At 39.1% G+C, this 15932-nt stretch overlaps 1 protein-coding gene across 4 annotated transcripts in view; it reads left to right on the forward strand.

The window, feature by feature from the left end:
* Positions 1 to 2339: 2339 nt before the first annotated feature.
* rps6ka3 (ribosomal protein S6 kinase A3) overlaps positions 2340 to 15932 on the forward strand; it is a 59260-nt gene continuing 45667 nt past the window's right edge. For all 4 annotated transcript variants that reach the window (XM_062977234.1, XM_062977236.1, XM_062977237.1 and 1 more), the window contains exons 1-2: positions 2340 to 2715; positions 10006 to 10062. In XM_062977234.1, coding sequence (XP_062833304.1) covers positions 2638 to 2715; positions 10006 to 10062 — 135 coding nt within the window. In that variant the 5' untranslated portion in view covers positions 2340 to 2637. The remainder of the gene's footprint in view (positions 2716 to 10005; positions 10063 to 15932) is intronic.

Raw genomic sequence — 15932 nt, forward strand, 5'->3', positions numbered from 1 at the left:
AACAGCGCGCGCGCACAGCTCAAACTAGAATAAACACAGATATGCCAACACTGTAGAATAAATGCAGCTTGACACCACTTCAACTGCCATGGCTCAATGCTACAGGATTCTGGGAGCGGTAGTTTTACAAGATCTTTCGCTTCCTTTGCCTGAGTGCTGGGGCCTTACCAACTATACATCCCAAGATTCCATAGCATTCAGCCAGGGCAGTTAAAGTATGATTCTGTGATTCTATAAGAGGTGCCAAACTGCATTAATGATCCTAAAGTATAGATATAACTTGGTTAGTCTCTACAGTGCCACAGAATACTTTGGATGAATCGTTCTACACTGTAGAATTAACAGTTTGGCACTGCTTTAACTGCCATGCCTCAGGCCCCTTCCACACAGAATAAAATCCCACACTATCTGCTTTGAACTGGAATATATGGCAGAGCTGACTGCGATATCCTAGTTCAAAGCAGATATTGTGGGATTTTCTGCTTTGACATTCTGAGTTATATGGCTGCGTGGAAGGGCCCTCAGTACTATGGAATCCTGGGAGTTGTAACTTGGTGACATAGCAGCACATTTTGAAGAGAAGGCTACAAACTTTGTACATCCACAAATCCCAGCATTGAGCCAAATACTGTACAACACTTAGAGAAGCTGCATCTGTTCCCTTAGGGCCCTTCCAGACAGGCCTTATATCCCAGGATCTGATTCCAAGTTTTCTGTTTATCCCAGATTATCTGGCAGTGCAGACTCATATAATCCAGTTCCACAGCCATGAGCCATAGCAGTTAAAAGGGGTGTCAACCTGCATTAATTCTACAGTGTAGACCAAGCATGGGCAAACTTCGGCCCTCCAGGTGTTTTGAACTTCAACTTCCACAATTCCAGTTGTTAGGAATTATGGAACTTGGAGTCCAAAACACCTGGAGGGATAAAGTTTGCCCATGCCTGGTGTAGACATGGAGGGATAAAGTTTGCCCATGCCTGATGTGAGATTTCCGGGCTGTATGACCATGTTCCAAAAGCAATCTCTCCTAACATTTCACCCACATCAATGGCAGGCATCCTCAGAGGTTGTGAGGTCTGTTGGAAACTAGGCAAGTGGGGTTGTTGTATGTTTTCCGGGCTGTATGGCTGTGTTCCAGAAGTATTCTCTCCTTACAACCTCTGAAGATGCCTGCCATAGATGTGGGCGAAACGTCAGGAGAGAATACTTCTGGAACATGGCCATACAGCCTGGAAAACATACAACAACCCTGTGATCCTGGCCATGAAAGCCTTCGACAACACATCAGGCAAGTGGGGTTTATATATCTGGGGAATGATGTCCAGGGTGGGAGAAAGCAACAGACTAGAGTTCTTTCTCCCACGGATATATAAACCTCCCTTGCCTAGTTTCCAACAACCCTCACAACTTCGAAGGATGCCTGCCATGGATGTGGGCGAAACGTCAGGAGAGAATGCTTCTGGAATAGGGGCCATACAGCCCGGAAAACTCACAGCAACTCTGTGATTCCGGCCATGAAAGCCTTCGACAACACCTTCCGGAAACGTTTGGATGCATCCGACTGAAAGTTCTGTTTTTGCTCAGTTCTAAAAAGTAACAGGAGCCTCGGTGGCAAAGTGCGTTAAAGCACTGAGCTGCAGACCGAAAGGTCCCAGGTTCAAGCCCCGGGAGCGGAATGAGCGCCCGCTGTTAGCTCCAACTTCTGCCGACCTAGCAGTTCGAAAACATGCCAATGTGAGTAGATCAATAGGTACCGCTCCGGCGGGAAGGTAACGGCGCTCCATGCAGTCATGCTGGCCACATGACCTTGGAGGTGTCTACGGACAACGCCGGCTCTTCGGCTTAGAAATGGAGATGAGCACCACACCCCAGAGTCAGACATGACTGGACTTAACGTCAGGGGAAAACCTTTTACTAAAAAGTAACAAAGGCCGAAGTAGTAGTAGTAATTGAAGGCATCCCTCCAGAACGGAAATCGCTTCCTGAGGAGGAGGACGAAGAGGAGGAGGAGGGAGGGGGAGACTCAGATGACTTTTTCAACCGCGCGCTGTCGTCACGGCTTGAATTCGGAAGGCGAAGGGGTGCAAAAGCCCGTGTGAACTGAAATGAACTGACGCGGGGAAGGCGCGCGCCAGGAATGACGCGCGGGACGGGCTGGGCTTTGTCCCCGCTCTCTCTCTCTCTCTTTCCCCCTCCCACGCCTGTCGCAACCAGATTAACTCTCTTGAGCCCCGCTCCACTCCAAGGCCCCGCCTCCTTTTAAAACTACCTGCCGCCACCTCTCATTGGCCGGCCCCGGGATGACGCCATCCCCCTCGGCTTGACAGGCAGGTACGGCCCGGGCGCCGCCATATTGGGAGCGGAAGCGGGCTGAGGCGCCGCTACTTCTTGTTTCTCCCTCCGGCTCGGAAAGTCCTGCTCTCCTCGAGGGGAAGGAGGGAAGGTTTCGGAGGCCCTTGGGAGCGTGTCCCGCCCGCCCGTCTCCTCCCCGCCGCGGGGAGGAGGAAGGAGCCCGACCCTGAGCCGAAGTGGGACTCTGAGGAAAAGCAGGCGGCGGAGGAAGAGGAGGAGGAGGAAGAAGCGGAAAAAGAAGCAAGGAACTCGGGAAGGAGGGCGCTCCGAGTAAAAGGGGCAACATGCCGTTGGCACAGCTCGTCGACCCCTGGCAGAAGATGGCCGTGGAAAGCGCGACGGAGAGTAGCAACAGCGCTGAGGTAGAGCTGGGGTGTGTGGGAAGACTTTGGGGCAGGCATGGGCAAACTTGGGCCCTCCAAGTGTTTTGGACTTCGACTCCCACCGTTCCTCACAGCCTCAGGCCCTTTCCTTTTCCCCCTCAGCCGCTTAAGAGTAGAAGTCCAAAACACCCGGAGGGCCCAAGTTTGCCCATGCCAGTTTTGGGAAGAGGCATCACACCTTTATCTCAGACACTCAAGTTTGAGAAAGTGCCCTTTTGTCCTTATCCGAAATGCTTGGGATCTGAAGTATTCTTTTTTTAAAATCTAGGATCCCTCCCCAGAATTTTTGCAATAATTTGCATATTCATAATGAATACACGGAGAAGGTCTAAGTAGGAAATTAGCATATATTTAAAAAACATATATATAGCCTGAAGGTGGTACATGACATTTTAATTATTGCACACAAAACAAGAGTTTGTGGATATTCCACAAGCGTTGTGGAATATGCTTGTCTGAAATAATAATAATAATAACTTTATTCTTGTATCCCGCCCCATCACCCCCAAAGGGACTCACATGGGGCCATGCCCAAATACAGCATAAAATACAATATAAAAGTGCATTTAAAACATGTAAACATAAAAACAAGCATATGAAATACAATAAAAACATATTCAACCAACCAATAATCAGGACGCAGTTAGCATATTCATGATTGGAATAAGGCAATAGAATTTATATATGTGCAAAATTTATATATGTGCAATAATGCGAAATGCTTGGGACTCTGAAGGGTTTTTACTTTCAGACCCCCCCCCCCCATTTTTGGTATATTTGCAGGACTGTAGCGAAGGGTGTGGGGGGTTAGGGGTTCAACCTGCCCCCAAAATTGTTCAGGGTTTTTAAAAAATCTGATTTACTTATGTTTAGCTGATTAACCAAATCCCCATGAGTGTTCACTGAAGTTTATTGATGGAGCCTGATTTCTAAATTATTTTGTGTTATGGAACTACTTTTCATGATTCACTAAAAAAAAAGCCGCCCCTCCTGACATTTTTTTTTCTGGCTATGGCCCTATATATTTGCATATACATAATAATTATACTAATGTAGTAGATCCAATGCAACAGCCAGCATAGTGATCTTGTTGTATATCAAATAATGATAAACTTTATTTATATCTCGCCACCATCTCCACAAAGGATACTCAGGGTGGCACAAAGGCACTCCAAGGAGCACATATAACATACAGCAAGTAAAAAAGTTACATAAGTATAAACAAGTCACATAAAATTGTAACAACCTCTGTAACACATATAACATAAAAGTCAAAATAATTTCAAGAACATCAGAGACAAGTGGGAATGTTGCAATTGGCCACCTCGATTAGCATTTAAAAGTCTTGCAGCTTCAAAGCTTGGCTGCTCCCTGCCTGGGGGAAATCCTTTCTGGGAGGGGGGGGGTGTTAACTGGGCCTGATTATTTTCTGTCTGGAATTCCCAGACAGGGAGCAGTCAGGCTTTGAAGCTGCAAGGCCATTAAATACTAATCAAGGTGGCCAAGAGTTCTTTCTGCCACCCGGGACATTCCATACAGCCTGGAAAACTCACAGCAACGCAATGATTCCGGCCATAAAAGCCTTTGACAACAAGTTAGCATATGTTTAAAATACATCATAGATACATAGCCTGAAGGCTGTACATATGCTTTTTAATTATATATTGCATATAAAACAGAGTTTGTGGAAGTTAAGGTCACTATCCTTGTCTTTTATGCTTGTGGTTAGAAATTTTTTTTGATTCTGGATACCCCCCTCCCCCCCCCCCCGCACTTTTGGAATATTTGCATATACATAATGAGACACCTTGGAAATGGGACCCAAATCTAAACAGGAAATGAACATATGTTTCATGTTCTGCCTTATATTCATAGCCTGAAGGTTATACATAACTTTCATAAATGTTAGACATAACATTCTTGGCTGCAGAAAGCAGCCAAGCTTTGAGGTTTCAAGGCTGTTCAATGCTAAGCAGGTTGGCCAGTTTCTTAAATGTATTGCACATAAAAAGTTTGTGCAAGTGAAGGTGTTACTGTCCTTCTCTAAAAAGCTTGGGACCTGAAGCATTTTTTGATTGAGGCACACACACACCCCAGATTTTTGAATATTTGAGATACCTTGGAAATTGGTACGTCTAAACAGGAAATTAACATATGTTTCATATACATAGCCTAAAGGTAAGCTTAAACACATTTTTGTAATAATGTGTGTTTTAAGTTTGAACCATCAGAAAGTGAAGTTGTCACTAACTCAGCCACCTATATAGGCATTTTTGGATTTTGTAGTGTTTCAGATTTCCGAATAAGGAATACTCAATCTGTACTTTGAGAGTTGCGAAGAAGCATTTAAGAGTCACCTTTCTGCCTAAGTGCTTTGGTTTCTTTCTATCTGAAGCTTGTTTTGCCATTGACTCTGGTCTATCTCCACTTTCCCGCTCTTCCTCCCCCCCCCCCCCCAAATTCAATTACTCTTAAGCCAAAGTACTTATCCATCATTGCTTACCTTTAACATTGTGTGTGTTTAGGAGTCACTCTCTCTACCTGACAACTTTTAGAGATAACATTTTCTGATTTCTATAAATAGTAATGAATTTGATAATCCTTTCATGTGCTGCAAGACTAGTCTTTGTTATTGATGCTACAGACTAATACCATGTCCCAACCCCAATACTTTTACTCTTTCCCTCTTGTGGCAGGCAGGTAAAGAGAGCAAAAGGGTGGTTTCACAACCCAGTTCTGCTTTTAGACATTATTAGCTTTTTAATCTCCCATCTCACACAACAGAAGAAGAATAGATAAATCTCTTTTCTCGAGTATGATTTTGAGTGCGTAGATTTCATCTCCCTGTTGCTACATATTCCCACTCATCTTGTTTGGTGTGATTGTCTGAAAGTGGTGAAAAGAAAAAGAGACAACCTTGGTTTACAGTGTGACTCTTGGTCAAGTGAAGGCCTGTGGCTGGAGGGGAAAAAAGGAGGCGGTTGGGAATTTCCACCAGTGATTCATACTGCAACAGATCTGAATTTTATTGGAGTATTTGTGGGGGGAGGGGTGCCCTGGGATACCTCATTCCACAGCCTCCCCAACATCTATTTAAAACTAATATTATCCAGTTTATGGGAGATGCTGTCAAATGCTTAGTGCCAACTCCAGTGTTGTAGCTTTTGTTCTCTTTGTTAGTGTGTGGCTACTCTCACCTTGTATATCTTTTCCCCTTCCCCCGGATTTTGCTCAGATGGTCAACTTCCTCTACACACACATTCTAACCAGGAGGAGGAAGTTTGCACATGAAATTTAGGTTCCCCCCACCCTTTTTTTTTAAAGGGAAACCCTTACTTCCTGCTTCTACTTCAAGGAAGGCACAAGCATAGGAACTGGTGATCATTGTTTCGCATTTTCCTTTCTAGTTCTCACTTGCTAATTTTATCTAATAAAAGCTATGTTCTTGTGGCATGATTAAGTTGAGATAGTCATCCTTCATGATTTATTTTCAGAACATACTTTTGAGAAAACCCTCAGATCAGATGCTTTATAAATTGAGTTCCTTTAAAGTGTAATGAATTATTGATAATTAAAACTCTAAATTCTAAACATGTTTAAACTTCATAATTCATAGCAAATACTTATTCCATTCTGTTTCCATTAATAACACTTTAATTACTAAATTCTGTAGTTACCTCTTTTCATTTTTGTCTCTGAGATGTTACAGTGATTAAATTATTTAATATCTTGTGTGCAAACTGCACATCACAAGAGTCACTTTAAGAAACCGAAAACACATCTCTGCATGAAGTCCTAGGGTGTAAGTGCAGTGTTAGAAAGATGCTTATGGCATGTCGTGCTTGTTGTATGCAGCATATATGGCAGCATCTCCCAATAGATCTTCCAGATGTTTTGGTTTATATCTACCTCTAACTTTTGCTAGCAAGGCCATGACAGTGGTAGTGGGATATGTAGTCCAAAGCATATGAAGAGTAGTACCAGACTGGGAAATGCTGCTTTAAAATGTAATAAGGTTTTATGTAGATCCTCAATGTAAACATAAATCAGCAATGTAAATTCATTGCTGATAGGCTAATGGAGTGCCATAGTCTGCATTAAAACAGAAATAACGGTGTCTTGTTCTGGGCATCATAGTTTAAGAAAGATATTGACAAATGAGTCAATATACCTGGGGTGAGAGGGCTAGAGACCAGCTCTTATGAGTACAGGTTGCAGAAATTAGGTAGATTTAGCCTGAAGAAGAAATGGTTGAGATGACAGCCATCTTAAAACAGTTAAAGTGCTGTCACATCAATGATGGAGGATATGTATTTTCTGTAGCTCCTGGCTATAGAACTTTAATAGTGAATTCAAATTACGAAGAAAATAATGTGAATAAAACATTAAGAACAACTTTCTTATGGTACAAGGTGGTTAGTGGTGGAACATACTACCTTGTAAGGTAATGGATTCTTTGTTGTGTTTCAACCAGAGGCTTGATGGCACATGACAGGGATTCTGTGATACATATTCTGCATTAGTAGAGTGGTTGGATGTTTGCCTGCCAGCTTCACAATTCTGAGACCACTGTGCTGTCTCCACAAATCATTGAGTGTGACCAACCCTGTTGTAAATAAACTTCATGCTGTTGAGCAATGCACAGTGTTAAGACTTTCAAATATAACATGGAGTAGTGCTTCACGAAATCACTTGTTGGTTGACTCCACATGGTAACTGATAGATCTAAATTAACCTATGAAATACATTCTTAACCCTTCTAAAAATACAAACAACTGGAAATACTTGTCCTTTCCCACTTTTTGGGCCAGCTGCTAATTTTGACCAAGGTCTGCTTAGGGATTTTCATAATCATGACTGATTCTTGATAGTCAAGAATAATATCTGTTCTGACTGATCTTTATGATTTAGACTTAAATTTGATTCTGTATCATTGTTTTTGACAGCATATAGTTATATGATGGAAACTCCTCTTCTGTTTGTGTTAAGTTTACATCCCAGCAAATACGTTGTAAGAAGGAAAACAAGATAGCATACTAATGTAAAAATGCTATGTAAATGGATGGCTAAAAGAATACACAAAATGTGTATATCTTTATTATAACAAGATTAAATATTTTAAAATTTCTTAATTTGTTAAATATTTAGTAATTATAATACTTATCTCAAAATGTTGTAGGAACAGAACTTGACAAGTTGTGTGATGTAACAGTGAAAATTAATCTGTTGTCAGTATAACGTAATGTTTCTCGATATGAAGTTCTAGTTTTCCCCTTGCCAGTACAGGTTCATCATTCAGGAATTTCAAAATCTGAAATTGTCTACGTGGGTGACTGAGATATCTTTGTTTTCTAATGATTCAGTGCACACAAACTTTCATGCACATAATTATTAAAAACATTGTCTAAATTACCTTTAGGCTATATTATAAGGTGTTTTGAAATGTAAATGGATTTCATGTCTTTGGTAATGTATCATTTTAGTATGTTTATGATGGAGAAATGACTGGATGTAACAAATCCTATTTCACAGTAGGTCTTTATTAGTAGTCATATACTTCATGTTTGATTAAGATAGTTGTGGCGTGAATACTGAGAAATTAATAGGTAGGGAATGAAGAATAATACTAAGGATTTAATCTTGAATCCTGTTGGTACCTAATACTGGCATGATAATACTGCCATGTGTGGTGATGGCAACAGGAGGGAAATGATGCAAACCCTTCTACTTGGAAGAGGGAAAGACATTTGAGAAATAGACTGATCAGAGCTTGGAAAAATGCTACATAGCACATAGACAAGATTCTAGCTTCTGTGCTATAATTTCTTTTCCTTGGGATGATGGCAGGGCTTCAAGGCTTCACTTCTGTATATTCAGAGAAATGTTTAATCCCATGTACCTCTGAAGTATAAATGCTTTGGCTCTTTTTTAGTTTTAGGAAGGGTAATGTGCTTTGAAGAAAGCCTGGATGAGAATGTTGCAAGCTCCCGCTAAGATGGCAGTTGCACTAGCCTTGCTTAGGGCCATACAAGTTAGTTCAGCCTCATATTTTCCTGTTTGCTCACAATCCTATAGCCCCACTTTATGAATGGGTACAATCAAATTATATTAGACTTTATGTTTAACTCTTCTGTGTCTTCTACACATTGCAAGCTCTTTATTGTAACATCCCTGATGATTCAGGAGTGGTTGCACTTCTTGGATGTGGTTTACAGGATGCGCATGTCCAATGCATTGCCTTTCAAAAGTTGTTCTTTCAGTGTGAAATAGTTGAGATTTACTATTTTACTTAATTTTTAAAGATTGACTATTAAGAATTTGCTGCCTGATCAGTTTCAGGCCTTTTCAATTTGATTTAGGGAACTTGTTATTATCTTTACTACACAGTGTAGTCGACACTCAGCCTTCTCTGGTTTAACTTCTGCAGATTTGATTGTTCATGAGTTCATAGTTGCTGCTTAAGTAGCCACTATTGCAGCTGGAAAAGACCCTAGATTTGGGAGACCTTGTTCCTCTTTGCCCTCATTCTCTGTTTTTCTTCCTGCCAACAGACCTAGCCTGTGCCTCTTTTTTATTGTGGTGTGAAGGTGGGGACCTTCACACCACAATGCCTCCACCAGTCTCCAAAGCCCTCTGCCAACTAGGATTGAAAGCAATTTTTGCAGTAGCTGTGGCAAGGATAGCAGCTATAATGGTAGCTCCTCCTCCCTTAATCTCCTTTCCCGCCAGTAACCCTGGCCTGTACTTTCATTTCCTGCTTGGCACCGTAGTTTTTAGTACCTTGATGCAAAGCCATCTCTGCTGGACCTCAAGCCTTCCATGCTCCACCAGGGCTATTGGCAGGACAGAGAAGATGAGTTGCCACTGCTGGCTCTCATCTACTACAGCTACTGCCAAAATGGTCTTCAGTTTTTGGAGATAGTGGTAGTCTATCAGAGGCAGCCTCAGAGCGAGGTGGAAGTTGTCATGATGCTGAAGTGGGAAAGAGAGGTACATGTTTGGTCTGTTGACGGGAAAGTCTGTAGCATACATGTTGGGTTACGTTATTTACAGATTTCTTTTGTGGGAATCCTGCACCCCTAACTTCCATGAAAGTTAAGGGATGCTGTAATAGAACTTGCAAACACTCAAATTGTTTAATTGTGGCACCACATCTTAGAGCTGTTATTGGTGGTGCTTGGTTCATTTCTCCATGAGTAAAATTGTATAAATGTTTTACTTTCAATTACTTTTTAACTCTTTATTTCTTTTTAAAATATATATTTCCAGAATGGCCAGCAAATCATGGATGAACCTATGGGAGAAGAAGAGATAACTCTACAAACAGTGAGTAAAACCTTTCACAGATTGTTTGGGAAATTTGGGGCCTTAAGGTTGGGAAAGCTGGAAATGGTTTATAATTTTGAACATGAGAGCTCGCCATACAAATACAAGGTGAATAACATTCTTTCTGCACAGAATCTTAGTAAAATTAATTTTGGAATCAGTTCATCAGTTATGTTCACTTTTCATAATATGGGGCAATTATGTTAATTGAAAATGCAAAATTTTTCTAATTGGAGCCATTTTATTAAATCAATAGCATTGAGGTGACTTGACCTACAATTTCCCCTTGGTTCACTGAGTTTACACTAGTTCAAACTACCAATTAGCCTGAAACTTTTTCTGGCATATGTGAGTAACCAACATTATCTCTTAAAATTTAAATTTAATTTACGATACTTTTACCCTGTTTTTCTCACCCCGGAGGGAACTCAAGGCAGCTTCACAGTGTGGTAATAATTCAGTGCCTTTAAAACAAGTACAAAAATAGTAATTTTTAATAATAAACTATTAAAATACTATTAAAACACAATTAATATAATTAAACATTTAATTCTGACAACAGAGTCAGTTACATGATACAAGAGCGTAGTCCGGGCTGTTCCATTGGTCAGTTCCTTATCTGGTGTTCTGAGGTTTTTTCAAACACTGAGGTTTTATCAAACATCCTGTTTTCATAAAAATAAATTCAGCTCCCTTATTCTTACACAGATCTGACAGATATTTTAACAGAGTTAAAGGCCAAAAAAAAAAGAGATAAATTTTTCAGGCTCTCTTCTCATTATGAAACTACCATCATAGCTGAGTCAGCTAATAGAAGAATTCATGGAGAATCAGGCCAGACTTTTGGTAGTAAATATCAGCACAAACTTATGAAAATATATGAATTTTTCTCTTTTTAATGAATAGACTTGTCTGGAAATGGAATTCTTACCTTTTCCATTTTAAGCAAAAAGCATGTATCTCAATGACTGGATCGAACTCAGGATTAGAAATATTATATTGTCCCTCTTTGTGCTTCAGTTTCCCACCTCCAATGCCAGCCACTTGCCCTGTCTACTTGCCCTTACTATAGTAAAATCAGGAAAGTCCTGACATGAGGAGAGATGCAAATATTGATCCCTTTGGGCTTCTTCTATGTAATAAGAGCTATATAGGTTTTAAATGTTACATGGTGATCTTCTATTCTATGAGATATGATAGCTTAGTTTAGATTGCTATTCCTTGTGTTCAGTAACAAAAATAATTTAAATATTTTAAAACTATAGCAGTACAAATCAATCATGAGGACAGAAGTCACATTCCAAAAGTTATAGACCACCTCAAAAAGAGCGTCAATATTTTGTCAATCTTATGTACACAAAAGTAGTCTGCTGGTATACATTTTGTGACACTGTTAGTAATTTTCTAATAGTAATTTTTAATTTCATAAGCACATGCATTCATCATATCCTAGAAATATCACCTTTCCTTTGTGGTTATCAGTAATCATTGTTAAGATCTTTATTAGTTATTTTTCTAGTAAAAAATAATCATTAGTGCCACATAACTGAAAAGTGATTCCATTTGAAATCTTACTTTTGTTCCGTGGTAGATTTCAACAAGATACTTCTAGTTTTAGATAGCTCCTGGTTTAGACCAGATGAAAAATAATGTTGACTGAAGTTGGTTTAAAAATACAACACATTGATACATAATGTGTTTCATATGTTCTAAAATGCTGCATTGTTATAGCATCTGTTCTTCCCACTGTCTGTAAAACTATATAGCAAATGTGGACGAAGCATGTTCTGTGAGTCACATGTGGCCCTTGGCACCTTTAAGTGAAGACTCCCAGAAGTCCTATCAGACTAAAAAAAAATAGGCTAATTTTGAGCTGATGTTGTTGCCTGAAAACTGCCCAAAATGTGCCCAGAAGGCAGTGTTTCATTTCCTCTGCCACTCTAAAACAGAGCTTTCCTTTTCAGGTTTGTGACTTCCTTTTAGACATGCATCAACATGCTAATTCAGTTTAATTAGGAAACCAGAAGTTAAACCAACCCTTTATAACAGTTTCATATAGTACACACACCCACACACATATATATACATACATGCGCATATATACACAGTGGAACCTCTATTTAAGAGCATCGCAACCTAAGAGCATTTTAAGTTAAGAGTTGTTGCTCAGACTGGGTTTTGCTTTGACATAAGAGCAGCATTTTGAGTTAAGAGCTAGTGCCAGATAGTACAGGGCTTTAGAGCTTCAAGGGAGCCGCCTCCATGCCTCGTGCTCTTACCCACTTTGAGAGATTGTTTTGCTGTTTCCGCTTTGAGGAACTTTGAGTTAGTTGCTTTTGTGTGGTTTTTATTCCTGGTATGTTTGGCTTCATAACAAGAGGGAGCAAGAGAGAGAGGGAGGTTAGAATGAGTACAGCATGATGAAAATGATACTTTTGCCGCTTCCCTTTTTGCTTCCTTGCCACAACTTGCTTCTACCATTTTAAAGTTGATTTTTCTTTTTTATTGTTCCATTTGTATTGAATGTGCATTTAAAGCACATTTTCTTATATAAAACATATAACAAAAATGGGGGGTTTGGGGGACAGAATGGAGTAATAGCATTTCAGTGAATTTCAGTGGGAAATTCACTTTGAGATGAGTGTTTTGAGTTAAGAGCTTAGTCACAGAACACATTAAACTCTTAAGTCAAGGTACCACTTTATATATAGGCTCCATATAATCTTTACTGTACCAATGTAGTTTGGAAAAAATTTCCGCAACACCTTTCCCACTGTGGACCCATATCCTGAGTCCCTAGTCATCTTAACCCTCCTCTCCCCGCTCCCCAAATAGTGGCCCAAATAGTGTCCAAAATTGATTTTGCATCACTCCAGCTATGCCAAAACATGGTGGAGTGATCCTCCAGGTGCATGCAGGGTACAAAAATGACACCCACCCTCATACAGTTGTCCACCCTGCTTTGTAGGATAGTAGATAAATATTTGTTTCTGTGCTGTTGATAGTAACAGTATCTGTTACTTCTGACAGTTAGCTTGGAGGCCACGGCTAGGTGACAAAATTTACATTTTTACCTATTTCTTTTGGAGTGTGCTTGCCTCTTATCTTCATTAAATCTGCATGTTTATTTATGTTTGCCTTATTTGCATGCAAAGGAAAGTGAAATTCAAGTCTAAGAATTAAATGTCAGAATTTCACATTTGAATTTAGATTCTGGTCATTCTTGATTGCTTTCTAGGGATCATATTTCTGTTTTTGTCCCACAGCTATGTAATGAGCTGTCTGAACAAAAACCCAGGGTATACTTAAAACTTTGGTTTATAGTAAACTTCCACTAAGGTAAACATGTATCAAATGCTGTGATAAATATTTTGACTGTTTGATGTGGGTCTTCTGTCATAGGGTAAAATGAGGCTAGTATCTCAATAGCAAAATAATATGAAGAAGACAGGTCTGTGTGCTGTCTGGCCTGATCTTAAAGCTAGTCTTTTGCCTCAGTGTGGGGAACTCTGCCCTGCCTTCAATGTTGAACCATAACCTACTGGACTTGGCTTTTGCACATGGAATAGTATTATTTTGTTTTCTGCCTTAGGCAACAAAATATTTTACATTAGCCTTTCACCATTCCAGTTCAGTTTTCATCTCCTGCCCCAGTGAGATTTTCAGAAGCAGCATGAGAGGCTGTCTTTGAGATTGTGCCAGTTTGAAGTCAGCAAGTTCTTTTCCTTTAACTATTCTACCCTTTGACAGATTTTTAATTGAAGATTTTATTTAAAATATGTGTACTATTAGTGGCCTAATAAACTTTAATTTATTGTTTGGAATTTTCCAAACTTTAGTTCTAAATTAAAACATCTGATTAAAGGGACATTTTGGAATACTTAATTTTAAAGGACAGACTGTACATGCTTTATAAAATAGATCCTGAATTTTATACTGAAAGACAAAAATATTTATTTGCACTTAGTGTCTTGTATAGTTGTTTGAGCCTCTTGACTAGTATATTTAAGGCCAGTTTGTCTAAAAAGAACTAAACACTGCTTGCATAATGCATTTTGGAAAGAAATCTGCAGTAGATCATTTCCTGAGTAAAGGGGGTGGAGGAAAAGAAAATTTATATCAGAAGTGAGTCATCTTATAAATATGTCATTCAGTAACCTCTTAATTGAAGAATTATTCTTTATATACATGAATTTCTAAAAATCCATTTCAATTTAGATTTTCTAAATTCAAAATCTTTTGTCATATCTGAAGTACTGATAAAAAACAGCAAAGTTATCTTTTTGTATCTCTTAGCAGTATAAATAGTTGATCTGACAAATAGAGGGTGAGAAGCTGCTGGTTTATCTTTTAAATTTTGGGATGCCACAGGATTTAATCTTAATCCAGTGTTCAGTAACATGTGCATGGAAACATTGATCTTGAGGTTTGAGTTTCAAGCGTCATCAGTATACTGATAAAACCAGATGTTTCCATTTTTTGTTACATGGAAGGCAGGAGAAGTAATAAAACGGTCCTTTGGTACAGAGTGAATACACTAAATGTGTGAATAAACTGAAATTTAGCCCAGACAAGTAGCATGTATTATTGGCCAAGAAGTCTGGTGATCTTGGTGAAAATGAATTCTGTTCTGGATTAAGTTGAACTTCTACTAAAGTGTTAGAGGCAGAGTTTGGGATTGCTTCTGTATTTTGTACTTTCATGCATGCCTTCATTACTACTGATGTGCTTTGTAATAACTTTGTATAGTTTGGCAGCTGTTATCATTACTAGTCTTTCTGTCCATATGGACCCCATTGCAGCTGAATATCATAAAAGTGAAATACAGTAGAGTCTCACTTATCTAAGCTAAACGGGCCAGCAGAAGCTTGGATAAGCGAATATCTTGGATAATAAGGAAGGATTAAGGAAAAGCCTATTAAACATCAAATTAGGTTATGATTTTAGAAATTAAGCACTAAAACATCATGTTTTACAACAAATTTGACAGAAAAAGCAGTTCAATATGCAGTAATGTTATGTTGTAATTACTGTATTTACGAATTTAGCACCAAAATATCATGCTATATTGAAAATATTGACTACAAAAATGGCTTGGATAATCCAGAAACTTGGCTAAGCAAGGCTTGGATAAGTGAGACTCTACTGTACATCCAGTTGGGACAAATAAAATGACAGTCAGAAAAACTCCTAAGGAGGAGCAAAACTTGAGATGGACTGCAATAAAAGAAGGTAACAGGGACCAAAATGTAGAAAAAAGAGTATATCTGACACTTATCAGTAAGTGGTGAGAACAGAGTGAACTGACAAAGAATTCAACAAAGTGGTGTTGCGGCTGAGAAGAGCCTGTCCCACGTACCCAGATGGTGATGTACAGCCCTAGACAAAATGGTGCCTCAGGCAGATTTTGTTATTTGATAAGTTCTTGATAAACAGAGGCTTCTACATACTTTTCAGAGGCAGTCACATTTAGAGGGCATTACAGTAATGCAACTGAGATGCAATCAAAGGATAATGAACAACACTCATACAGTTAGAAGAGGTGTTTTACATTCTTTAGTATGCTCTAGATTGTTCATGTTAGGCATACGCTGATGGTATTTTGTTGATAGCTGCCTTGAACTTTCAATATATGGTTAAGTAAAACAATACTACTACATATATATGCTAGGATTTATTTTATTGCTTTACATATGAGATGGAAGTCTATATTTTTATTTTTGGTAAATTTGCCTTTTAGCAATGTTAAAATTTTGAAGTAAACACTTGTTTGGGATTACCTCATAACTAAAAGTAAATAAGATGGGTTACCTTATTGTTCAACATTAACTTGTGCCATATCATTTGAGATGTTCTATAAAAGGATAGTA

This window comes from Anolis carolinensis, chromosome 3 (genome assembly GCF_035594765.1).
Source record: "Anolis carolinensis isolate JA03-04 chromosome 3, rAnoCar3.1.pri, whole genome shotgun sequence".
Classification (NCBI taxonomy): domain Eukaryota; kingdom Metazoa; phylum Chordata; class Lepidosauria; order Squamata; family Dactyloidae; genus Anolis; species Anolis carolinensis.